The sequence below is a fragment of the Leopardus geoffroyi genome, chromosome X (assembly GCF_018350155.1).
Source record: "Leopardus geoffroyi isolate Oge1 chromosome X, O.geoffroyi_Oge1_pat1.0, whole genome shotgun sequence".
NCBI classification, from domain to species: Eukaryota; Metazoa; Chordata; class Mammalia; order Carnivora; family Felidae; genus Leopardus; species Leopardus geoffroyi.
This window is the reverse complement of record NC_059343.1, coordinates 61037975-61064626: the sequence shown is the minus strand read 5'-3', so window position 1 is coordinate 61064626 and position 26652 is coordinate 61037975. Positions and strand designations below refer to the sequence as shown.

General features: G+C 38.7%; 1 protein-coding gene across 1 annotated transcript in view; it reads left to right on the top strand.

The window, feature by feature from the left end:
* The window catches only part of NEXMIF (neurite extension and migration factor), a 164711-nt gene extending 138955 nt beyond the window's left edge, over positions 1-25756 (top strand). Inside the window, exons 2-4 of the mRNA XM_045471056.1 lie at positions 14171-14296; positions 14968-19339; positions 19948-25756. Coding sequence (XP_045327012.1) covers positions 14218-14296; positions 14968-19339; positions 19948-20041 — 4545 coding nt within the window. The 5' untranslated portion in view covers positions 14171-14217 and the 3' untranslated portion in view covers positions 20042-25756. The remainder of the gene's footprint in view (positions 1-14170; positions 14297-14967; positions 19340-19947) is intronic.
* The last annotated feature ends 896 nt before the right edge of the window (positions 25757-26652 follow it).

Sequence of the window (26652 nt, the reverse complement as noted above, 5' to 3'; positions counted from 1 at the left end):
AGACAGCTTGAACAGACCCATAACCAGCGAAGAAATTGAATCGGTTATCAAAAATCTCCCAACAAATAAGAGTCCAGGACCAGATGGCTTCCCAGGGGAGTTCTACCAGACGTTTAAAGCAGAGATAATACCTATCCTTCTCAAGATATTTCAAAAAATAGAAAGGGAAGGAAAACTTCCAGACTCATTCTATGAAGCCAGTATTACTTTGATTCCTAAACCAGACAGAGACCCAGGAAAAAAAGAGAACTACAGGCCAATATCCCTGATGAATATGGATGCAAAAATTCTCAATAAGCTACTAGCAAATCGAATTCAACAGCATATAAAAAGAATTATTCACCATGATCAAGTGGGATTCATTCCTGGGCTGCAGGCCTGGTTCAACATTCTCAAATCAATCAACATGATACCTCACATTAATAAAATAAAAGAACCATATGATCCTGTCAATGGATGCAGAAAAAACATTTGACAAAATTCAGCATCCTTTCTTAAAAAAACCTTTGAGAAAGTCGCGATAGAAGGAACATACTTAAACATCATCAGAACGATTTATGAACAGCCCACAGCTAACATCATCCTCAATGGGGAAAAACTGAGAACATTTTCCCTGAGATCGGGAACACGAAAAGTATGTCCATTCTCACTGCTGTTGTTTAACATAGTGTTGGAAGTTCTAGCATCAGCAATCAGACAACAAAAGGAAATCAAAGGCACCAAAATTGGCAAAGATGAAGTTAAGCTTTCACTTTTTGCAGATGACATGGTATTATCCATGGATATCTGATAGACTCCACCAAAAGTCTGCTAGAACTGATACATGAATTCAGCAAAGTTGCAGGATACAAAATGAATGTACAGAAATCAGTTGCGTTCTTATACACTAATAATGAAGCAGTAGAAAGACAAATAAAGAAACTGATACCATTCACAATTGTACCAAGAATTATAAAATACCTAGGACTAAACCTAATCAAGGATGTAAAAGATGTGTATGCTGAAACCTATAGAAAGCTTTTGAAGGAAATTGAAGAAGATATAAGGAAATGGAAAATCATTGCATGCTCATGGAGTGGAAGAATAAATATTGTTAAAATGTCAATAATACCCAAAGCAATCTACACATTCAATGCAATCCCAATCAAAATTGCACCAGCATTCTTCTCGAAGCTAGAACAAGCAATCCTAAAATTCATATGGAACCACAAAAGGCCCCGAATAGCCAAAGGAATTTTGAAGAAGAAGACCAAAGCAGGAGGCATCACAATCCCAGACTTTAGCCTCTACTACAAAGCTGTCATCATCAAGACAGCTTGGTATTGGCACATAAACAGACACATAGGCCAATGGAATAGAATAGAAACCCCAGAACTAGACCCACAAACGTATGGCCAACTAATCTTTGACAAAGCAGGAAAGAATATCCAATGGAAAAAAAAGACAGTCTCTTTAACAAATGGTGCCGGGAGAGCTGGACAGCAACATGCAGAAGGATGAAACTAGACCAGTTACTTACATCATTCACAAAAATAAACTCAAAATGGATGAAGGACCTGAATGTGAGACAGGAAACCATCAAAACCCTAGAGGAGAAAGCAGGAAAAGACCTCTCTGACCTCAGCCGCACTAATTTCTTACTTGACACATCCCCAAAGGCAAGGGAATTAAAAGCAAAAATGAACTATTGGGACCTCATGAAGATAAAAAGCTTCTGCACAGCAAAGGAAACAATCAACAAAACTAAAAGGCAACCAATGGAATGGGAAAAGATATTTGCAAATGACATATCGGACAAAGGGCTAGTATCCAAAATCTATAAAGAGCTCACCAAACTCCACACCCGAAAAACAAATAACCCAGTGAAGAAATGGGCAGAAAACATGAATAGACACTTCTCTAAAGAAGACATCCGGATGGCCAACAGGCACATGAAAAGATGCTCAACGTCACTCCTCATCAGGGAAATACAAGTCAAAACCACACTCAGATATCACCTCACGCCAGTGAGAGTGGCCAAAATGAACAAATCAGGAGACTATAGATGCTGGAGAGGATGTGGAGAAACGGGAATGCAAATTGGTGCAGCCACACTGGAAAACAGTGTGGAGGTTCCTCAGAAAATTAAAAATAGACCTACCCTATGACCCAGCAGTAGCACTGCTAGGAATTTACCCAAGGGATACAGGAGTACTGATGCATAGGGGCACTTATACCCCAATGTTTATAGCAGCACTCAACAATAGCCAAATTATGGAAAGAGCCTAAATGTCCATCAACTGATGAATGGATAAGGAAATTGTGGTTTATATACACAATGGAGTACTACGTGGCAATGAGAATGAAATATGGCCCTTTGTAGCAACGTGGATGGAACTGGAGAGTGTGATGGTAAGTGAAATAAGCCATACAGAGAAAGACAGATACCATATGGTTTCACTCTTATGTGGATCCTGAGAAACTTAACACAATCCCATGGGGGAGGGGAAGAAAAAAAAAAAGAGGTTAGAGGGGGAGAGAGCCAAAGCATAATAGACTCTTAAAAACTGAGAACAAACTGAGGGTTGATAGGGGGTGGGAGGGAGGGGAGGGGAGGTGATGGGTATTGAAGAGGGCATCTTTTGGGATGAGCACTGGGTGTCGTATGGAAACCCATTTGACAATAAATTTCATATATTAGAAAAATAAAATTTAAAAAATAAATAAAAATATAAAAAGCCAAAAATGAAAAACAAAGTTTATGTATTTATTTTGAGAGAGAGAGAGAGAGAGAGTGCACATACGCAAGCAGGGGAGGGACAGAGAAAAGGAGAGAGAGAATACCAAGCAGGCTCTGCACTATCAGCATAGGGCCTGATGTAGGACTGGACCCCTTGAACTGTGAGATCATGATCTGAGCCAAAATCAAGAGTTGGACACTTAACCAGCTGAGCCACACAAGCATCCCAAAACAATATTCCTTTTAAAAGAACACATACAAAAAAGATACGCATTCACCACATTAGTATAGTTACCTATGAAAGAATGTAAGAATAAATGGGAATGAGCGAATAATGGAAGAAAGAAGCTTTGGTTTGATTACTGATGAATTGAAGAATATGTTAATCTTGTGTACATGAGACCAATAAGATAAATAAAATGCTAGGCCGTCCTGTACAAATAAGAAAAGTGACTAGATCACTAGAAATAAGAATAATAGTGCTATCTAGTAGAACTTTCTTTGATAATAAAAATGTTCTATATCTGTGAACTTCTTTGATAATAAAAATGTTCAATGTCTATGCTGTACAATATGGTAACCACTAGCCATGTGTGATTACTTACCACTTGAATATGACTAGTGTGACAAGGAACTGATATTTTAATTTACTTATATTTAAATTTAAATAACTATGTGTTACTAATGGCTACTGTAGTGGACAGTGCAGGTTAGAGGTTGAAAGCGAGCCCAGATATCGGCACAGAAAAGGTAAATAGATGCTGTAGTTGCAGACAACACTCCTTCTAAAAAACACTCGACCCTGCTTGTAGATGAGAAGATAGCAGAGGAACCTAAGGAAACCAGGATCAGTAGGAAAGAACATTACTCATTCTTGCCTTCTTCAGGACTTGTTTTGCCCACCAGTAGATGAATCTCCAGAAGCCTGAGAAGTTCTTCCCTACTGTGGACTTGGCTGCTGGAATTGGCAAGAGCCTTTCAGAGCCTACTGCTGCTGTTTAGCAAATGTGGGCTTTGGAATTGCACATGCAATTTGTGTTTCCTATATAAACCTCAATGAACAGAGGACCCCAGAATGCCATCTGTATGGCTTGGGGCATTAGCCAGGTTGGCTTGAGATGGGTGCTAGGGAATATGCCCCAGCGGGCTATTTCAGAGACTCTGGTATTACAAGGACTTTTTTCCTCAGTTTGCTATGGGTGACGATAATAAACTGCCAGGAGCCAGAGTAGAGAGATAATAGTAATAGATGATTGCTACATTATTGTAGAACTCTAAATCGAATGACATTTTATCTATTCTTAGACTCAGCCTCTCTTCTGATGTCTCCCCATCTTGTACCCCTATCATTTCCCTTGTTTTTGGGTAGTCATTCTTGGTCCCATGTAAAAAATTAAAGGAGTATGAGAAAAATTCTTCTGATGGGAGGGGGGGTGTATGGCTTTATGAATATATGGAATTGGGTTCCTGAGTGATTTTGTGGTGTTATTGGAATTTTTCTTCCTGTGTTGAATAAAACTTCTATAGCAGTCAAAACTATGTATTTAAAAAAAAATTTTTTTTAATGTTTATTTTTGACAGAGAGAGAGAGAGACAGAGCATGAGCGGGGGAGGGGCAAAAAGAGAGGGAGACACAGAATCCGAAGCAGGCTCCAGGCTCTGAGCTGTCAGCACACAGCCCGACGCAGCGCTCAAACTCACACACCGTGAGATCATGACCTGAGCCCAAGTCGGATGCTCAACCGACTGAGCCACCCAGGTGGCCCAAAACTAGGTATTTTTATAAACAAACTCATTTTAAAGTATCTTTCTTTACATATAAGTAGCTACACAAAAAGATACTTTGGTGGAGTCCATTTACTTTTGGAGAATGTCTTGGCCATCTGACCTTTGGTAATGGCAAATCCCCTGGTGTAAAAAGGTCCAGGCATCTACAAGCTTATCATTTTGACAGTAACTGCCAAACTCTACTGCAAGCATATCTGAAAAAGGAGTGTGATGAAGGTGGGGTGATATCTGAAACAGTAGTCTTACCACCTGTTAGCAGCTATGTATTTAATAGGAACAAGCCCAGAGTTGAGTGGGAAGTTGCACTTGTCTTCATGGAGTGATCAAAGATGGATTCAGTTTTATTAAACCTTTGACATATGGATTAGAGGGATTTTTCTTTGATAAAAGAAACCCCAGTTACACTAATTGGAAGACCTATTCTGGAGGCTTCTGAGGCTAGAATAATTTGAAACTAAAATCAAAATACAGAAATAAATATTTGAGCCAATCAAAGACTGAGAGATACCTGCTATGCCAAGTATACTCGTACCTCTCCTAAACTGTAAGTGCCTTGGCTGTAGAGCTTGTTTTTCTCATTTCTTTTCTCCTCATGGCATAGTCTAACATATAAAACAGAAATAGTAAACATACATTCACACTCTTGTGACAGTTTCAGCCTTCCACCCAGCTGTTTGTACTAATCTCCATATAGCCGGGGGTGGGGGGTTAGGAACTAGGGTACTCAACTAAGCCCCAGATTCTCAGATTTTCATCAGCGTTAAACTTCGCTTTTCTTCACTGCTTAGAGCAGAGGACGGGTGCCTCTCTTCAAATATGGCCTTGTAAAAGGCTTGTTGAGAAAGCCTGGGAACTATCTCTGAAATTAGAAAAGAAGGTCAGGGGTTTTATGAATGATGAAACTGAGACCCCTCATTATCTGTAATAGCTAGCTCAGCAGCCCATGGAGAGATTCTAGCAAGACAAAGATTGATTCCAAATTCTTGGGCCAGGCTAGAAGTATCACTTTTGCTCATGGGATGTTTTGTATTTGGGTATGTGTTGTCTTTAATTTACCTATAGATGATTCTTGTCTACTTACCTAAAAATAGCTGACTAATTAGAAAATGAGTAAATATATCTGTAATTCTTTAGGGGTTCTAAATACATATATTAATTAATTTGATGTTTATTTCTTTATATTCTTGTTTTCTGCTTTGAGGGTAGAATGAAGTAAGGGATAAGTAAACAACTATAGAAGAAAACTACCATGATCACTTGGGACTTTTTCAAAAAATTTTTACTCATCATGGTATCCCCAGTCCTTAAACCCCAATTCAGAATTTTGAGTGGTATTTCAACTAGGCATTATTAAATAGTTGAATTTATTTAGCATGTTCAGATAAAATGAAATTCCAGCTCTGCTTGTCTTCCAACTCTGGTCCAGTATGAAGCATCCTGCTTCCAAAATAGAATAATAAAGGTACTTTGATTTATTGAGTGTACATAAACACATTGTGTGTGTGTGTGTGTGTGTGTGTGTGTGTGTGTGAGAGAGAGAGAGAGAGAGAGAGAGAGAGAATGGGAGAAGATGGTGTTTGGACTGGTATGACTCAGGGTGACAACACAGAGCTCTAGAATCCAGAGTCTAGAAGAGCTGTGCCTCCATCCCAGGTAGATTTGGGATTTGGCCTTTTCTCCACTCCCTTTCACCCCCACCTTGGGATAAGCAAAGACATTCCTCCTATTTGTGACAGCATTTCCTCCAATACAGACAAACAAAAAGTTAGTAGTGCTCTAATTAGTGGTTATTTTTATTTACAAATTATATTTCTCCTGATATGTAACTTGGTACCATGGGGTTATTTCCAAATATGTATGTATAACCAATTCACTGTGTGACATTGGGCAAGTAGATTCTCCTTTGGGGGACTTGGTTACCCCACTTGTAAAATGGGGAGTTTGGGATTAGACTATCTTCTAAGATCCTTTTAACTCTGTGATTCAGTGATTATATTTCTGAAAAGAATCTAGTAGCATTTTTAAAATGCAAATTAACGGGATAGATTAGTAGTAGTAAGAAAAGAGATTAGAAACCACGTGGAAAAAATCAAAGGATAATTCAGCCTACAATTATTGCACTCAAGCATTAAATGTAACTCAATGCTGCCTGTTAATGAAGGCACTCAGTGATTAGGATACAGTCCTTGTATAAACCCATTCTCACAAAGTGCCAGGCTACAGTGGCATGCTCCTTCTAAGGACTCACCATCTTGTACACACCAATGGGTGTTCTAGGTTGGTGTCTCTGTGCTTACTGTGCTATTATACTGCCCATTTAGATCTGGTGACAAGAAGAAAGAGACTCTTTTTGGAAATATCCATTCTTTACCTGACAGTGATTGGACTTATCTATCACTTGTTCTTCGGACTCGAGAGAGAAAACAAGCAGGAGAAGTCCTGAAAATAAAAATTTGCAAAGGCAAAGGGGCTCAGATGTGCCCATAAAGTGAAGCTACCTGTGGTCTAAAAGTTTAGAAATTAGGGGTACCTAGGTGGCTCAGTTGGTTAAGCGTCTGACTCTTGGTTTTGGTTCAGGTCATGATCTCACCGTTTGTGGGATCAAGCCCTGTGTTGGGCTCCATGCTCTCAGTCCAGAGCCTGCTTGGGATTCTCTCTCCCTCTCTCTCTGCCCCTCCCCAACTCGTGCTGTCTCTCACTCTCTCAAAATAAAAAAATAAACTTTTAAAAAATTAAAAACAATTGGGGCAACTGGGTGGCTCAGTCAGTTAAGCGTCTGACTTTGGCTCAGGTCATGATCTCACTGTTTGTGAGTTCAAGCCCCGCATTGGGCTCTGTGCTGACAGCTCGAAGCCTGGAGCCTGCTTTGGATTCTGTGTCTCCTTCTCTCTCTGCCCCTCTCCAGCTCACACTCTGTCCGTCTCTCTCTCTCAAAAATAAAATAAAATAAATAAAAAAATAAACATTAAAAATTAAAAAATAAAAGTTTATAAATTAAGACTAGTAGACAGGTTGGCTATTCATGACTTGGGTGCATGAGTACATCTGCTTGTTTCTACCCCTACTTCAAGTCTTATTGAATATTCGGGTTTTATGTCATTGGCATATTCAACAGAGACAATAGTTTCTTAATGATTTTTGGTCTTATGTACTTGCTCTTTTTGGAAATCACTTTAGAGTGATGTCACAAAGGATGGTGCAGATAAGAACACTAAGTGAAGGGAAAATGAAAAGTGGAAGAAGGGACACTCAAACACTGAGCCGCTGATTAGGACAAAAATGCGCCAAAGAAGCCCTCACCCCAGATTGGTAGCTGCCAAAACTGAAGCCATGTGGAATATATAGAGCCCTGTTACCAGCAGCAGCACCCTGTTTGCTGCCTATGATAGGATTGGGGTAGGAATGTACAAAAATCAGAGGAATACAGGGAGGATCATGAGATGGAAGACAGTAAAGAGTTCCCTCAAATGTACATCTTAGGCTCATCTCAGAATCACATAAAAATTAAATAAGAACTAATTTTTCTTGCACATGTAATTTCAGTCTTTTTAAAATATTTTTTTATTTTAGAGAGAGAGAGAGAGCTCACAGGCAGGGGAGAGAGGAAGAGGGGAAGGGAGAGGGAGGGTAGGAGAATATCAAGCAGGCTTCATGCTCAGCCCAGAGCCCAATGTGGGGCTCAATCCCACAACCCTAGGATCATGACCTGAGACAAAATTGCATACTTAACTGACTGAGCCACCCAGGCACCCCTGTAATTTCAATCTTAAAAAAGATTAAATAAATTATAATTTTTAAAATCTAGACAAGCCCTTAGATATATAATCTCCCTTATTGTATAGCTAATAAAATTTAGGACCAGAGAGGGGAAGGAGAGACACCCAACTAGTAAGTGGTTATACTCCATCCATTATATTATATGAACTCTTCTGTAAGAGTTTATTTGTGCATATCTTTTGAATTTTAAATCTTTATAATAAGAGATGGAATAGATTTATACTTTACTTTTGAGATATATACAATTCTTTATACTTTACTTTTGAGATATATACAATTCTTTAGTTTAACTGTGATAATATCTTTTTCATGCCTCTCTCACCCTTAATATTTTAAAAGTTACAAGGCTCCTCATTTAAGCATGTTTTCTGTACTTAAAAGCATCATACCTCAATATTTCTAAAGTAGTATCTTGAAATCCTGGAAAGTATTAGAAAATGGAATTAGCCAAGCAGCATTATGGATAAGAATGTGCTCTCTGAACTATTGCTGATTCTGTCATCCATGATACTGACTGAAGTTGAACTGGGAAAAGTCAGACTAGACAGAGGTTGCATAGGTTAGCCTGGAAACCTTTTCTGAACCTGTTCGCTACAGCAGTCCCATCTCTGTGCTCCATTTCAGTCCCTAACTAAACTTGTAGATTCCCCATCTATAACAACTTCTGGTCAGTTGTCTCCTTTGAAGTATGACAGCTAAGATCCTTGTCAAATTCATTATCCATGTTGGACCTGATGATTATTCCTTACCTTGTTTTATTCTCATGAAGATCTTGGCATCCTTATTTCTGAGGTTACTCTGGCCTGGAATCAAACAATCTCTAGTGCTCCTTTTATTAACTCCTGGACCTCTCCTTTCTCTGTATATACTGACTCCTGCCCAATTCTCACCTGCCACTTCTAAATTATTTTCCACTCACCTGCCACTTCTAAATTATTTTCCAAACACACCCATGCAGTTCTACTCAAATCTAACATCTCCTTTCCATTCCTATTTCCTCCTTCTTAATTCTAATCTTCTTGACTTCTTACAGCTGAACATTGTCTCCTAACCTATTTCCCTACCTCTGGTTTTTCCACTTTCACTGGTCCTAATGTCCTACTCAAAACCATTCAGTGTCTTCCTGAATTAAGATTCAGGTGGCCTCCACAGTGTAGCTCTTTTCAGCCATATCCTCTTGTGTGTACCTGATATTTCAGCCAAATGTTCCCTGAATTCTCCCCCCAGCTTTTCCTATGATTCAACATTATTGTTTAATCAACTTTTGCATGATACATACCATGTTCTAAGCACTATGTGTGAGCTATGCCCTGCGGAGGTGAAGGGAGCTTAGTCTATTGAGGGAATCAGATATAAAGAGGTAATGCTTATGTAAGGTGATAAGACACAAAGGGGATCAATGTTATTTGGGAATGCAGAGAAGAGACTAATTTTGTTTGTGTGGGGCGAATCAAGGAAGGTGTCAAGAAAAAGTTGAGTAGGGAATAGAAGAGGGAGGTGAAAGGGAGGCTTGAAGGGGGAGGAATGGGAAAGGGTGTGGGAGGCGTTCCAGACAGAGGGAATATCAAGTACAAGATGCCTGGAAGCAAAAAATGCTCTAGCATATTAAGGAGGCAGACCTGGCTAGAATATTTGGAAGTATAGGGAAAGATAAACAGAATGAAAGGAAAATACAACTTGAGAAGTTGAAGATTGATTGAGAAGGGTGTTGTATGCAAGTCAAAACAAATATTTAGGGCAAGTTGTCAGACCTATAATTCTGTAGCAGTTGTTTAGAGGATAGACTAGAGTGGGGAGAGACCCCTGGCATCTCATGAAGATCCTTCAGCCTGGAATGCCTTTCCTCTATACTTCTCCATCCTCACCTCCTGAAAGACCACCCAAGAAGGTCCATCTCAAATGCTGCTGCTACTGGTAAAGCCTTCCCTGATCTCCCTCCTCTCTAGAGGTGGATTAGATCTATTCATTTGGAACTCCCATAGAAATGTTTTGCTTCTCTTTCAGCATACTATACATTTATTAGAAAATTTTTATGGCTTATTTACCCCCAATAGACTCTTAGCACCGTAAGAACATGGATCTAGTTTCATTCACCTGTCTTTTCCACGGCAGTGCCTGGTACACTACCATTACCACCTGTGGTGCCTAGTCAATTTGTTGAATTTATTTAAACTGGTATCCTAAAGATCAGCACTACTCAAACCCCAAAGGTTATGTTGTCTTTATTATTTTCTTGCCTTGATTTTTCCTTCTTTAGTTGGAAATGCCAAGAACAGCCCTTCAACACAAATGCTAGGGTAGGTCACTTAGACTCTGAGACCTGAGGCTTAAAGGCCTTTGGGGAAGAACATAGCAGCCTACTGTGACAGTATATATGAACCCTTTACAGGCCCAACTGAGGGGAAAGGCAGGTGAGAGGGGTTGCTTTTCCAGTTTAATTGAGCATTTCCTTGCTTTAAAATACCTATCTCCATGCTAATGTTATTTCAATACCATTACAATGATGATTTACCATGATCAGCAAAGCAATTTGTCGTACATAATTCCAAAAGTGCTAATCAATTTTAGCTCAAAATAGGTTTTTAAAACCCCACAAAATTTGTTGTCCTAAAATGCTGATCAGTCGGTAAAAGCTAAAGCAAGCCAAGAACTGTTTGTATTACAACCATACAAAATTAAAATCCCTCTCCCAAATCATTTTTATAAGCAGCCAAGATATAAATAAATAAAAATGTGAGAAAATATATGCCTTTGGGTTGTCTCGCTTAGAGCTGAGCTTTGAAAAGACATAGGAAAGGACCACAGGATTATCTATTCAGGGTTTAGCCTTCTAATTCTGCAGAACAAAGGCCCAAATAATTTATAATCATTACATTAATATATATAATACTTAGTTTTACCTGTTGAAAAAAAATGTGAATCTAATAGAGCCAACCTTACAACATAATTATAAGTACAAAATGAGATAATTTCAGTAACCTGGGGGGTATTCATGCATTCTCTTACTTTCCCCTTCCCAACTCAATAAGCTCTCATACCCATCTCCATTTCTCCTTTATTTTTTGCTAAAATGTATTTCTTCTATTCTCAACCCTTTAATATTCCTTTTAATTTAGGGGTGCCTGGGTGGCTCAGTTGGTTCGGTGACCGACTTCAGCCCAGGTCATGATCTCACAGTTTGTCAGTTCAAGCCCTGCGTCGGGCTCTGTGCTGACAGCTCAGAACCTGGAGCCTACTTCAGATTCTGTGTCTTCCCCTCTCTCTACCCCTCCCCTGCTCATGCTCTGTGTCTCTCAATAATAAATAAATGTTTAAAAAAAATTTTTTAAAAGATACCCTTTAATTTAGAGCCATAAATCCTGGGTGCTTGATCTGATTTTCTATTAGAGGAAAATTATGTGCTTTTTTATGTTTATTTATTTTGAGAGAGAGAGAGAGGGAGGGAAGGAGGAAGGGAATGAGAGAGACAGAGACAGACAGAGACAGACAGACAGACAGACAGACAGGAGAAGGGCAGAGAGAAAGGGAGAGAGAGAATCCCAAGCAGTCTCTGCACTTAGCACAGAGGCTGACTTGGGCTCGATCTCACGAACTGTGAGATCATGGCCTGAGCCAAAATCAAGAGTTGGATGTTTAACCACCTGAGCTACCCAGGTGCCCCAAGGAAAATTATGTTCTTACAATAATAACATCCCAGAATAAAGTTACAATGACATTAATATGTCCCCTGACATAGTGTCCTTGTCTTGTGTGACATTGTATAATTCTTCATATTTAAGTATATTGCTCCTGCATATATTTTATGGTACATTAATTTTTACTAATAATTATTACTTGTCTGAAGCAGCTGTTCTTTATTTTATTACCTGAAAGAGGGTGGAAGTATATAGATCAATAACATGTGGAAATTTGTATTTCTACATCTTTGTTTTGGCCAGGGGTCAGAGGTGGTAAGAATTATAGAGAAAGCATTTTATGTTTTAAGAAAAAATACTTGGTCTCTTGGTCAGGAGACTTGAGGTTTTTTCACAGATCTGCCATTAGGTTTTTTTGAGTCCTTATTTTCTTTTTCTGTACGTTGGTCTTCCTGGTGATAAAAATGGACTTCCTTGTAATTAGCCTTAGGCATAAGGGACAAGAAGATACTAAATTATTGAAACCTACAAATAATTTGACCTTTATGAAGTGCCTGCCAATATGGAGTTAGTTAGGCGGTGGTTAAAAAAGAGTAAAATGATACCTGAAGTTCAGTTGAGTTTCTTAAAAAGAAAGTTGCACAGAGAAATCCATCATGGCAGTATGATTCCACATGACCCATATGATTCTCTCTGAAGCAGAAGCTAAACCATCTGATCTGTTTATTCATTTCTACCACAAATGAGCCCTTCTTGCCAAGGGGTGGGGACTTTGACATTGTTAGCTTCTCCTCTCCACTTATTTTTTTTATTTTTTTATTATTTTTTAAATTTTTTAATGTTTATTTATTATTGAGAGACAGAGCACGAGCATAGGAGGGGCAGAGAGAGGAGGAGACACAGAATCCGAAGCAGGCTCCAGGCTCTGAGCTGTCAGCACAGAGCCTGACGCGGGGCTTGAGCCCACAAACCACAAGATCATGACCTAAGCCAAAGACGGACACTTAACCGACTGAGCCACCCTGGTGCCCACTCTCCACTTTTTAGAAATCTCCAGCCCTTCTTTTTGTGTAAATACAACAAGTAAGCATATCTTTCTTTTTTCTCTGGCACCTGTGGTTTATTGGCTACTCTCAAATCAGGCCTTGTGTAAGTAGAAAGTTAGGCAATTCTGATATATAAATGTTAGGGGAAACTCAGGGCCATCTAACATTTTTAAAACATTTTTAAAAAATAATACGGACTTCTTATTTTACAGATAAGGAAATAGGTAAAATAGTATAGAGACTGAATCATGTAAAACTCTGCTTACTGCTTCTTGTTCCCTCAATGCTGGTCCTACCTTTTATAGTATATCCATGTAGTAGGATAAATGAATATACACTTGAGTTTTTGTAATAGCTGCTTGGCCATCAGCAGTCTGTGCTTTTTAATAAAGGGATGGATACTTGGCTGAGAAGAAGGTCTAGGAAAAGGGGGGTTGTGAAAAAAGGATTTATAGATTTTCTGATAGCATATGGTAGATAACTCCATCTCAGATGGCCTTGTCTTCTACTGTTTTGCATATACCTACCACCCAAGTAGGCGGGCAGGAGATAAGGGACTATAGATATGTATTCTATGCCCTAAAATAGATGATGTAGGGACTTTTCAGAAATTTAAGCTCTTCTTTGTAGTAACATTTTAAAATCCTGCTGGGCTTTGAGGAATGTTTGTCATTAACAGAGTTAAGATCATGAAAGTTGAGAAACCAAAAAAAGAATTCTTTACCTTTTTCCATCCTTAGCAGTCAAATTTTAAGGCAGAGAGAGAGAAAATCTGAGTGTGATATATATGTGTGTGTATGTATGAATTGCCTTCTTTTTGAAGAGCTTTAGATCTTCTGAGGTGGAAATGAGGCAAACAAAAATAAAGCCAAACTTTACATGCATACATTCCTTCTCTCATGTTACTCTGGACTCTACTTTGCATCCTTTCTAACTGTATGGCCATCATTAGGTTAAATATATTCCTATCTGGAAGAAGGCATAAGTCTGCCTGCTTCAGATTTCTATTATAAATAGTATGGTGGCCTACAGGGGATAGAAGGATCTAGGGTATAAACTATGAAACAAAAAACAACAGTGGTGATGAAGCCAGTCTGGAAACAGATAAATTACAGTGAGCCTTTTAAGATCTCTCTAGCTGAAATAACCTTAAAACAGAGAAAAAATATATTTAATGACTAACATTATATATTTGAAATGTGCAGGTTGGACAGCATTTGGACTTGGAATGAAAAAATAAGAGGTTACATTCATGGATAACCAACAAGATAAGGCTGTTGTTGCCTCAGCCAATGGAGAAAACACTCTGATTAATGGGGTCAAAGAAAATGGTAAGAGAATTTAATTATAGTATATATTACCTCTCCTAGTGGTCCTTTGGCGTTACTACACCAAATAGATTTTTAGTATCTACAAAATTGGAGCAGGTTAAGTCTAGGGTGCCTTTGAGATTGATATTAATCCTAAATTTTATTCCACCAGATTTCTAACTGGGCTAGAAGGGTCTCCAAGAGCTATTTAATCCAACCACTGTGCTCTTGCAAATCATCTCTGTCAGATGAATAGGTTCCTCAAAATTCCTAGTGAATTAGGCTTGGAACATCTAGATTCAGAGGAGCTGCTAGAACAGAGGTCTGATTGATAGGACTAAGCCTTATAGATTGAAACCATAAATATCCCATCTGAGCATTTTCCCACCCTGGAAGCCTTAACTTTCCAATTGATCAAGCAGTCCAATTATTTCCCAGTTTCTGAGGAGAGAGCTCTGTGTCTAAAGAATAAGCTGAATCTAAAGAAATACTATTTTTCACTTTCGTGAATGTTCAATATAAAATCAGCGTTGTTCTTTAACTTTGTAGTTTCTAGTTCTAAAGCTAGAGAAGCTGAACCTTAGTTTATATAAAATCAAGCACCAGAAACTGATCTAGGGAAAGAGTGGTCTAATGAGTAGTGTTCTAAGACCTTTAACTTTATTTCTGTCATTTCTTTCCCTTTTCTCCAGATTCAGAGGACCAAGATGTGGCAATGAAGTCATTTGCAGCTCTAGAAGCTGCTGCACCAATCCAGCCTATACCAGTGGTTCAAAAAGAGACCCTAATGTATCCCAGGGGTCTCCTGCCTCTGCCTTCTAAGAAACCCTGTATGCAGAGCCCCCCATCTCCTTTGGGCCTAATTGAAGCACCTGAGCATGCTGCTAATAGTGCTTCTGTGAATGCCATCTCCCTTACATCTGGTGTTACAAAAGGCCTGCATACATGGTCACTGCCCAGTGAATGTGAGAAAGCTCCATTTGCCATAATGGAGCCTGCAGGCATGTCAGCTCTGAATGGGGACTGCCTCATGCAGCCAAGTCGGACTTGTTTGGGCTGCTTCATGGAATCAAAGGATGCAGTAGATCCTGAGCCAGGGATCAGTCTGAAAGTTGGTGATCTAAATAAGGATTATGAAACCTGTGCAGTCTCTGATATAGGGATTCAGTGTATTAATGCCGGAGAAAGCATGAAATATGGAGAGCAGCTGCTTTCAGACCAGCTCCTAGGCTTCCCCCTGCACAAATCAAGGGCAGGGGAAAAACGAGAAGCTGAGAAATCTGACATCGACTTGGAGGATCCAGCTCAGAAAAGTTATTATGAGGCATTACTGTTAGACAAGTGTAATACAGAAGAGGCTTTGCTGGCAAATTCCAATCAAGATTGGGGTTACTTTGAGACTTTCATTAGTGAGAGTAAGATTGAACTGCTTGACCTCTGTTCCAAAAATGAGCTGTCCGTCAACTTATTCTCAGAAGAAGATGTGGATAACTACATGTTCGATGATGATGAGTCAACACTGGGCAGTGATGTCTGTTCCTTGAAAATTCGATATGAGTCCTTCCAGGACAATGTTCGAGACAAGACCACCCTTCTAATGCAGGAGGATGCCCAATTCAACTTTTTTCCCAGTGTCTTTACTACTTGCCCCAAACGGGAGTCTAAGAGTGGGGTTTTGAAGCAGAACAGCGATCTTTCCCAATTCAAGGTTCCTGATGTGAACATCATCTGGGGGGAGGAGGATAAAAACTTGGACAAGAAGAAAGGCAAAGAAGAGGGACAGGAAGACAAGGGTGTAGAGAAAAAAGATGAAAAGGATAATGGAGAAAAATTTGCCTTAAATAAACCATGCAGCGGGACTGAAGTAGGGCAATTTAAGAATCCAAAGCAGGGTCATCTTGCTAATTCCTTGGAGGCATCAGGGAATTTCAGTGATGACAGTTCCTTCATTGAGGTCTCTTATGATGCCATGGGGGAGATCAAGGACTGTAGCCGCTATATGGCTCGGGACACTAATTCTGGCAACTCCTCCTCCCAGCAGAACTATGGTCTACGAGCCAAGAGAAAAGTCAGGTACAGTGAAGATTATCTATATGACGTTGATTCACTAGAGGGTGAAAGAGTAAATGAGAGGAAGGAATGGTTGCCAGGTGGTTCCAAAGAGGAAGATGATGATGAATGGTGTCCCAAAAAGAGAAGAAAAGTAACCCGTAAGGAGCCCCCTGTTATTATCAAATATATCATCATCAATCGCTTTAAAGGTGAGAAGAACATGCTGGTGAAATTGGGTAGGGTAGATTCCAGTGAGACAACAGTGAATTTGAGTGAAAATCAGCTCAACAAATATGCCAAGCTTGCCCCCTTGAAGGGCTTCTGGCAAAAGAAGAAAAAACAGAGAAATAGCAACATTGACTCCAACAAGACACCCTTATGCCAAAAACAAAACTTTGAACCAGGTAGCTTTGAGGTGTCATTCCTGCCACCTGCTCGCAAACGAAAATCTAAACTTGGCAACAGGCACAGGATTCAAAGAATCCCATCTGTGGAAACTTCAGCAAGTGGTAAGCAAATTTCATTCTGCAGTGATCAGAGGCAAGCTTGTACTCGTAAAGAAGATGGAGCCATGAAAGGTACACTAAAGTCAGCACCTCTGGCTCTCCCCAGCTGTGCAAATGGATCACATCTAAATGACATTACAGGCCCTGACTCAGTGAAAGTAAAAGCCCAAGATGCAGGATTTAAGGGGCCAGAGAGGAAAGTGCTCAACAAAATCAAATTTAAAAGTGAAGCCAGGTTAAAATCCAAGAAAATCAAAGCTGGTCAAGAAAGCAAGTCAGTTGTTCAAATGAGCCCTCTTTTGGAAGATCAATCATCTACACCTAATTTAAAGAATGAAGTTATTCCTGGGACTTCAAACAGTTCTCATCTATCTGAATTTCATGAGGCAAAGGTTGCCAAGAATTCTACTTTCTTACCAACCACCTGCTCTTCTGAAATGCCTCTATCATCTGCTAATGTTGCCACCAGTATACCTGTTATCCCTGGAGGGTATCTGCAGACATTGTTAGATGCTTCTGACTTGTCAAATAATACTGGTATATCATACTTTGCTCACCATTCTCCAGAGCAAAATGAAAGCAGCCTCACTCAAACAGAAAAATCATTTGTGCCTCTTCAGCCTGCCCAGGACTGTGTGCTTTCCTCACCCTCTGAGTCTGAGCTACAGCAGTCATCCCAAAACTTCAAAATGGAATCAAACAACTATGGAAATGTGTGGCCCAACAAACCTACTTCTGGCCCCCAGGAATTCATGGCTGAAGTCTCAAGGGAGATAGCTCCAACACAATCTAATGAATTTGGAGTCTCCCAAGTAGTCTCCATGGAAAATAACCTCACATCTACAACATACAATCGAATCTGCCTCAGTAGTGGTGGCAGTAATTGCAACAAGGTCCTATATGCCTCTGTACAAGACACTCAGCTCCCATCTGATGACTCTTATCAATTATGTCACTTTAATAATGGAGAGATATGCTTTCCTTTCCAGCAGGGCCCAGCCAATATGGATGATGATCGGCTCTTTAGCTTTGATTCAATGGCCCAACTCTCTGTCAACTCAAGCAATTATTGTTCCTTAAGCTTGAAGTCCTGTGAAAAGGATGGTGATGATGATATTACTGATGACTTCCTGGCCCATTGCAGCCCCAAGCTGGTTATCCAACAGAGCATTGATGAGATAACACCATTAAAGGAGTCCACTGACCTCCTGGATATCTCCAACTTCACTCCTGACAAATTCCGCCACTCTTCTCTGTCAGAAGTGTCCCCACCTGACACCCCCAGTCTTTCCCCTCAAATTACCAGATGTGAGAGTATTAAGACACTAGGAACACTGAAGGGGTTTCAAGAGGGTGTCCCAGGACCATTGGGCAACATGGAGAAAATCAAGTGGGACTGCAGTACCCTTTCACGGCAGGTCCAAGTGGATGATGGATTTACTTTAAATAACCATCAGTTTCAGTTCCATATGTTCAATGATGAGGATTCTGTCAGTCTTCTCCAAAAAACCCCTTGCTTATCAGCATTTAATGATCCATCTGGTCAAATGAGTACTAACAACAAAGTGTCAAAATCAAGAAAGAAAAGTTCACCCAGCAAGAGTGGGGCTCTGAACCAAAGCTCTTCTCAGAAAAACACCAGGAAAAAATCTCTCAAAGCCAACAACAAAGGAATTGAAAAGCCACCTGGCAAAACCTCCCGCCAGGCCCCTAAGTCAGCAAAGAAAGGGAAATACATGGCTGCAATCAATGGAGAGAAAATGCAAGTTGGCATTGGCCGTGGAGGAGGCCAAATCAACAACATATCCTCCACAGGAAAGACATTGACCGAATGTATCCAACACGGTGGCCCTGTGGCCTCTATGAAGATGCCAAGTCAAAAGGGACTTTCTGGAGATTGGGCTCTGGGGAAGGAGAGTAACCCAGGATGGAGCGACATGAACATGAGCACGAACACCAATAGCCTCCTTGATGATGACCAACGGGAATTTCAAGAGCCTTCCTATATCTTGTCTAACATTGCCTCTGGTATGGCAGATGTGCAGAGGTTCATGATGGCCTCCATAGAGCCCCTTTGGGAACCCATGGAACACCATGGAGACCCCAACATATTCTACTCCCCTGAGTCCAATAGTCTAAAATTAAAAACCCTTAAAATATTGGCTGGGACACCACAGGAATCTAAGAAAAAGGTCAACAGTGGGTCCCCAGGAGGCACTAAGAATCACAGGTCCATCAAGGGTGTGAGTAAAAGCAATGGGAAAGCAACAATAGGTGATCCTGGTCGTGCAAACATGCATGGTTATGAGGACTCTCGCTCTGCCTTCTTTGATAAAAAGTGTAATAACCTGAGCACTTTAGGCAATAATGGACCGACACACAAAAAGTTATATCGTCACAAATCCAGCTCCAAGGCCCTGAGAGATGAGAAGTGTAAGGGAAAGTGCGTGGAGCGAGAACAGGTCCACAAGGATGAGGCTGGGACAGCTTCTTTTGAAAAACTGAGGTAATACTGCACCAAAATGGCTGAGATGATGTACCCTTAGCTTTCCTACTACCTGCTAAGCCCACAGTCCCTCATTTTTTCCCTCTTGAAAGCAAAAGTTTGCATGAAAGAAACTGTCACATTCCCTTCTTTTTCAAATTAAAAAGAAAAAAGTGCATGAAAATCCCTATACCTTTAAGCCACACAAAAGATTGGGCAATTTTGTTGTGGCTTAGCTAGGGATAAACTCTAACAAGTCTACTTTTTCTGCTATTCTGCATTGGTTTTTACTAATTGAGAAAATAGAACTAAAATATGCTCTTGAGTGATTTTGGGAAGGGAAGGGCTTTGCAGTAAAAAAAAAAAAAAAGTTTTGAACAACAGAATCAAAAAGTCATATAGACAAAAGGTCAAGATCATTTAAGCAAAAAGAGCATAATTTGGGGGGAAAACAGTCTCATTGTGTGGCAATTAGGAGTGCTTTCTAGTGCCCCCTGCTATTTGTATCTATCTATCTCTGCATTATACAGCATTTAGTATGATGTAAACAAATTTAGATGGTATGATCCCTTTGTGGGACATACACTAAAGCTAACTAAGGTGGCATAAATTGTTTGGTTTTTCTGCAGGGATTCCGACTACAATCTCCTAAAAGCAGAAACAGCATTTTGGGTTTTACCTGTGTTTGAAGAAGAAACTCACATTTTCCAGAAAGACATTTGATGTTTGTGTTTTATTTCTTTCAAAATATGCCTTGTGGTATGTATGTTGACATGTAAGTGCTTAAAGAAGAGATTTTTGAAGTGTGGGAATAAGTATTTGGAAGCAAACTTTAATCTGATGTTCTATGTAAAAGACTTCAAAAAGTCATACAGTTGCACAAGTAGTTTATGCACTATTTACCCAAGGGAAAAAAAAGGAAAACATTGTGCCAAACTACAAACAAGTGACTGTATTGTATATATTTTTACTTCTATATCAACATTTGTTTGTATTTGGGGAGCTTGTCCCTCTTGATTTACTAGAAACATTCCAGTGATTCTTGCTATTAACCACCCCCACTTATGTGGATAGCACCTATAGATCACAGTGGAAAAAATGTTGTGTTACACAATTTACCAAAACCTAAAGGATACTGTTTGAAATGTGCCAAATTTTCTTACCTCATCTCACAGATTCACCCCACAGTTTAAATCTCATTAATGAATTTAAATATATATATATATATATGTGTGTGTGTGTGTGTGTGTGTGTGTGTGTATACACACACACACACACACACACACATATATATATGCACATACATTATTTTGAAATTTTAAACTCTACTGTCCTGTGTGGAAACATGAGCAATTAAATAAGGCACAATAAAGTTTTGTTTGTTCCATCGTCTAATGGTTAAATTGTTGGAAAAGTCTGGAAGTCATAACAGCTAAGTCCATCAGGGACCTAATATATGCATTTACAGAACCTTTTACAAGGAAACAAAACAGCTGCTTTAAAGTTTGTTTTCTAAAAGCAAAATCTGTAGCTGAAAATTATTTAAAGTGCAAAGTTATATTGCTGATACTTTATATCTCAGTTTTATATATTTTATAATAGTCTGGGATAAATTATAAAATAGCTATAAAATCAACACTAATGATAAATGAAGTACATAGATTGCTTTTATTTAAGTACTTTCATAAATGTTCATAAATGTGCACTCATATCAAGGCTTTAGTGTTCTTTAAGTGTTTAATCTTGCAATGCCAATGTCATTTAAAGAAAATGTTAAGGCATCTCAGTTCAACTCCTATGAGTTACGTACATATATTAGATAAGCTGAGCAATTTGTGGTAACAACTAATCAGGGCCATATATACTGAGTCTGAGGGGGACTAGTATTTGATGCCAAACACTAAACTTAAATTTCAATTTTTTATATAAATTTTTGAAATCACGTTTTTATTTAGCCCTTCCCCCTTTTGTCTTTAATTTCACAGCCCCAACATCCCTCACGACTAGCTTTTTCTTCCCCTTTATTCACCACTTGACTTCTAACATTTGATCTATTTTCCTTGCACAGTTGAAGGCCTATGTGTCTGATGACTGATGCATTATGGCACAGATGAGATAATGGATGTAAAAGCGCTTTGTAGATCGTAAAGTGCTATACAGATATAGGGGATTAATATTATTAATGTTGTTGGTTGTTGTTGTTGTTACTCTTACTATTCTTACTAATACTGTTACTAACCTATTAACTTGTGAATATATAGGCTGTGGGTGGGAGGGTGGAGAATAAGTGGGTGGGGAAAGGGAGATTTAAAAAAAAAAACAAAGGAAGATGTTTCAAAAGGAAACATTTAAGCAAAATATAAACCTACCTAGTCATTGCCACCTAAATATATTCACAAACAGAGAAGCAACATTTGAAAGTAGTCAGAGAGAAATGGAAGGAAGCCTGTCACATATATAAGTATACACACTTCCCAGTCCTTGATTCCTTTCACCAGCCTGCTCTGCTACTTATAGCTAGGTAGTAAAATGAACAAGCCTGTGTTCTTGATCGTGTGATTGTGTGTGTCTATGGGGATGAGTGGGTGAGGAGCATTTTGTGAGGCTGCTTCAGGCCTGTTCCTAGGTTTTGATGCTCTGTGTGCAGTGAGTCTTAGACAATTACTTAGTGGAAAGGCACCAGATGAAACATGTCTCCTACTCTACAGCTGCCATCCAGAAGGGAAAATAATCAAACTGGAACACTTTCTTCTATTTCTCCACTCTGATAGCTAGCTGTTTATACTTAATGCTATGGCTGGTTCTTAGGAACTAGTTTTTGTTTTGTTTTTGTTTTTGTTTTTGTTTGTTCTGCTTTGCCGCTAAATTTTGGTTTGGAATCTCTATCTGTATTATGATCCCCAAGACTCCAGACCTCAAAATCACTTACAGGAATGGAGTGCTCTCTATGTAACCAAAAGGTGGCAATTAAAGAAGAAATAAATAAAATGTTCCATGGGTACAATGTGTTTATAAAATAAATATGGGAACAGTTGTCCCAGTTTTTCTCAGTATCAGTTCAGCTTTGGAAAATGGGGTAGGGGTGGGATAGAAGGACAGCCTGAAATTTTGGAAAGAGTTTCCTTGTCATAACTTGCTATTATGAGTCCTTTGGAATGGATACTCTTTTAGTTGCTCCTATGGAGCCCATTAGGGGCCAATTCTAGGGCATGGTTCTTCCCTTTCTCCGAAGAGAATTGACATTTTAAAGTACCGTTTTTACTGACTGAAGAGAACTGACATTTTAAAGTACCATTTTTAATGGCCTACAGTGCATTATATGTTTTTAACACATATATTAGTGACTCGTAATCAATCATTTTGTACTAACACATAACAAGAAACTCAGTTTTATTAATGAGCAATAGGACAAAGCAGAAGATGCTTATTCTCTTAATTTCACTTAATATCCTCTCAGTACATTATGTGCTGAGCTCTTCAGTTTTTATGGCTTTTTTGGTCCTGTCACTGCTCACAATTTTTTTTTTCTTCCTGTCACAACATAGTAGGCCTGAATTTTGGAGATCCCTTATTCGACCATCTGCCTTAGTGGAGTGAGGACCACTGATACAAAAATAGTGTCTTGCCCTGTCACTGATAATTCAAGTCAGATGTATGAAATTTTCCTTGGTCTGAAATTCCTGATTGTCACTTCCTTCTAGACTCTCCTCTCTGATTCTTATTACTGCCTCCTCAACATAATCCCATTTAATCTTTATTTTCCTGGAAATGGTATTCTCCATTATTCTTTCTATCTAATTTCAGTCCTTGGTCTTAGAATTTTTCTTATTTTATAATCTTATATTCCACCTACCGAAAGTGTCAGAGTTTAAGAACCTTAGCCAGGCTACTTCTGGAATTTCAGAGGGCAATCTTCTCAATCTTAATACCTTTAATTGTCTTGACCACTTTCAAATCTAATTTTAAATACACACACACACACACACACACACACACACACAGAATTATATCACATGACTGAGGAAAGTTGGAAACGCCTTTTCCTTGAAGGTAAAAATCTCTCTGATCCCCTTTCAGTCCTGGTTAGGTGCTAGACTATGTGGAGCAGGGTGCTGAAACAGTAGCCTTGACCAAGATTCTTCGAGACTTTGGGGGTTATGTTTGGGCTGTGATAACTTGCTTAAACCAGTGGCCTCTCCAGCGTCTCATATACCAGCTTCCTCACATATGCTGCTTCCTCTCAGCTTTCTCTTCTGACTTCTTGTTATTCTGTGCAATTATGTGTTAAGGCCTTACCTTATCCTAAATCTTTTCAAACCTCCTGCACTACCTTGATCATCACTTCTTTAGCCATCTCCCTGAAGTCTTTGGTGCTAGGTGGGCTTTTGTGACAACTTTCACCTTCTCTGACCTTTTTCCTTGCTGAGAAGCATCTGTATGTGTGCAGGGGGGAGGGAGGGGAAGGGAGGGGATTAAGCATGTGTGTAAGAGAGAGAAGCATAAAGGATGCTTCAAAAGCTGTAAACAGCTCTGGATAGCACCCTATGTCCTGTTATGTGAGGTTTTGCAGTTCTAGTGAATTTCTGTTTTACTGGGTCCTAATGAGCATTTACTCCCTAAAGGAGAAAGACCACATCCAAGGACCTCTTAACCAAGCTTGCTCTTACCAAGCTGAGTCAGTCTGATGCAGATCTGCCATATATTCAATTTACAGATGCTCTCAGAACAGTTCCAAGAATTGAAGAGAGCTGAGTTTCTTCCCCAAAGAGGAGAATGGAGCACTAGCTAGTCCTAACTAGTGCTATAACTGTGTTTGTTTTCTCCTGGATTTTTAAGAAGTTACCTAATTACAGGTGATTTTTTTTTATTTAGGATTTTTCAATGATTGCTTATTATAGGAATATGTCCTTTTTATGAAATAAAACTAATATGAGATTTACTTTCTAATCATAAAATTCACGAAGCCAACCATTATGTTTAAAAACACTTTACTAAAACACTTTAGTAACTAGGGATAAATAAGTATCTTGTCAACACAATGTAGGCCAGGAATTTTTGTAAGTTTCTCAAGGACCCAAATAAAGAAGAAACAATTTTAGCTGGACTGTTTAACTTGGGAAACACTGTCATCAACTTGAAGGTCCTCAGCCAGCATGGGATTATTTTGATGGCAGTACACAGGCTACCCTGTAAGGTACATTTTACTCAGAGCATTAAACAGTAGCTACATTCATGAAACAGAGTTCCCATTGCAGCTATGTGATACTTGAGATGTACTCTTGGTTTCAGAATCATAACTAAGAGATGAAACATTGGAGAAGGACAATGTAAAAGAAAGAGGCTTAGTACAAAGCTTACGGTGTGAATGAGGCTTTAAAAATCAGTATCTAGGTAAATAAAAAAGAAACACTCAACATAAAATGGAAAGAATGTCTATCCATCTGTCAGGCTCAGTGGTTTCTGAGTGTTCGACATCCCCTTCAAAAGGAAGAAAGATGTTTAAATCATTCTGCCTCTTTCAGAGAAACCTGGTTTTATAGTACAAAAGGAAAGGCTTAGAATGAAAACTGGAAGAGGCCTTTTGTTTTTTACTCCCAGTGAGGAGGGTAGAAAGCTTAAAATGCTCTACTGGGATACCTGTAGCACTGACTAGAGTTTGCTGCCTACAGAGTTTTGAATGTACTAGTCCTTAATTTAATTTCCATAAAACTGAATGCACCTCTTTAGTAAATTACTGATTTATGGTGCTAAAGAAACTATTGTCTCCATTTTCTCCTCTCCCAAGCCCTTTAAACATTTAAGAAAATTTAAAATAAACATGTTAGAGGCCCTTTTTATGAATGTAACCTAAGTTTTTGTTTGACATATGACACTGCAACTTTAAAATGTTAGGAAATTGTTTGCCTTTTTTTCTTTCAGAGTTAAGCTTTATAAATAATCTGTAGAGTCAATTGAGGTATAAAGCTTAAGGATCACTCTTAAGACGCCTACAAAATCTTGTATATTTTTAAGTGTGCCAATTTGTAACATATTTTGTAAGTGTATATTTTTCTTAGAAAAGTGCTGTGAAGTGTCTGTATGTGAGAGTTTTCCTTTTTCTGCACCACTGGGTGCTAATAAAAGGATATTTACTTCAAAGTTTCTGGTTTTAGAAACCATAATACAAAGAAAAAATACACTTTTGTTGGGAATTTTGTAACACAAAACATGTTGTGAAAGAGTGTAGTGATCTTGTGCAAATGAAAATGAACATTTGTGAGCTTCTTGCTGTTTTATAGATTTTCTTGTAAATTATTCTTGTAACACCTCTGGTTTTGTTGTTCTTGTTGAAAAGGTTTTAAATATTTGTGACTGAGTGTATGGTGAAACTGTCATAATGTACCTAGCTGAGTTTTGTTATTGTTTATGGAATAAATAAAAAGAAAAGTTTAAAAAATACTGCTTTGGAATCGTATGTAATAGAAATCAAACCATTTCTAAATAAATTCTATGTCCCAAATAAAAAGTTCTTCATTGCCTAGAAATTGATGGAGCTAGAGAGTATTATGCTAAGTAAGTCCATCAAAGACATATACCATATGATTTCACTCATATGTGGAATTTAAGAAACAAAACAAATGAACAAAGGGGGAAAAGAGAGAGAGGCAAACCAAGAAACGGACTCTTAACTATAGAGAACAAACTGATGGTTACCAGAGGTTAGGTGGGTGGGGAGATGGGTTAAATAGGTGATGGGGATTAAGGAGCACACTTGTGATGAACACCGGGTGATGTATGGAAGTATTGAATCACTGTATTGTACACCTGAAACTAATATTACACTGTATGTTAAATAACTGGAATTTAAATAAAAACTTAAAAAAAAGTTCTTTGTTGTCTAGAGCAGTGTTTCTCAAACTATCCGTGGTGAAGGACCATTTTTTTTTTCTCCATCCATCACAGACTGATACTAGTATAAAACAAAATAGGAATAAATTTCTTTAAAATTGAAATGGAGAAAAAGATATAGAAAATAAAAACTCTAATGTGTTTGATTCAAAATGGAAAATTACATTTCAAAGCAAACATAACAGGAAAAATTGCAAAGACTTAGTACCCTATTTGAGACAAGACCACTGATCAATGTCAACCTGCCATAGAAAGCTCTAACCATGCTTTGAGTAACACTTTGAGTAGGAGCAACAGCATTACTATCATCTGGAAACTTGTTAGGAATGCTGTATTCCAAGTCCTACACCAATTCTACTGAATCAGAATCTGAATTTTAACAAGATTCCTAGATGATTTATATACATGTTAAGGTTTGAGAAACACTGGGCTAGAGATTTTTGCAG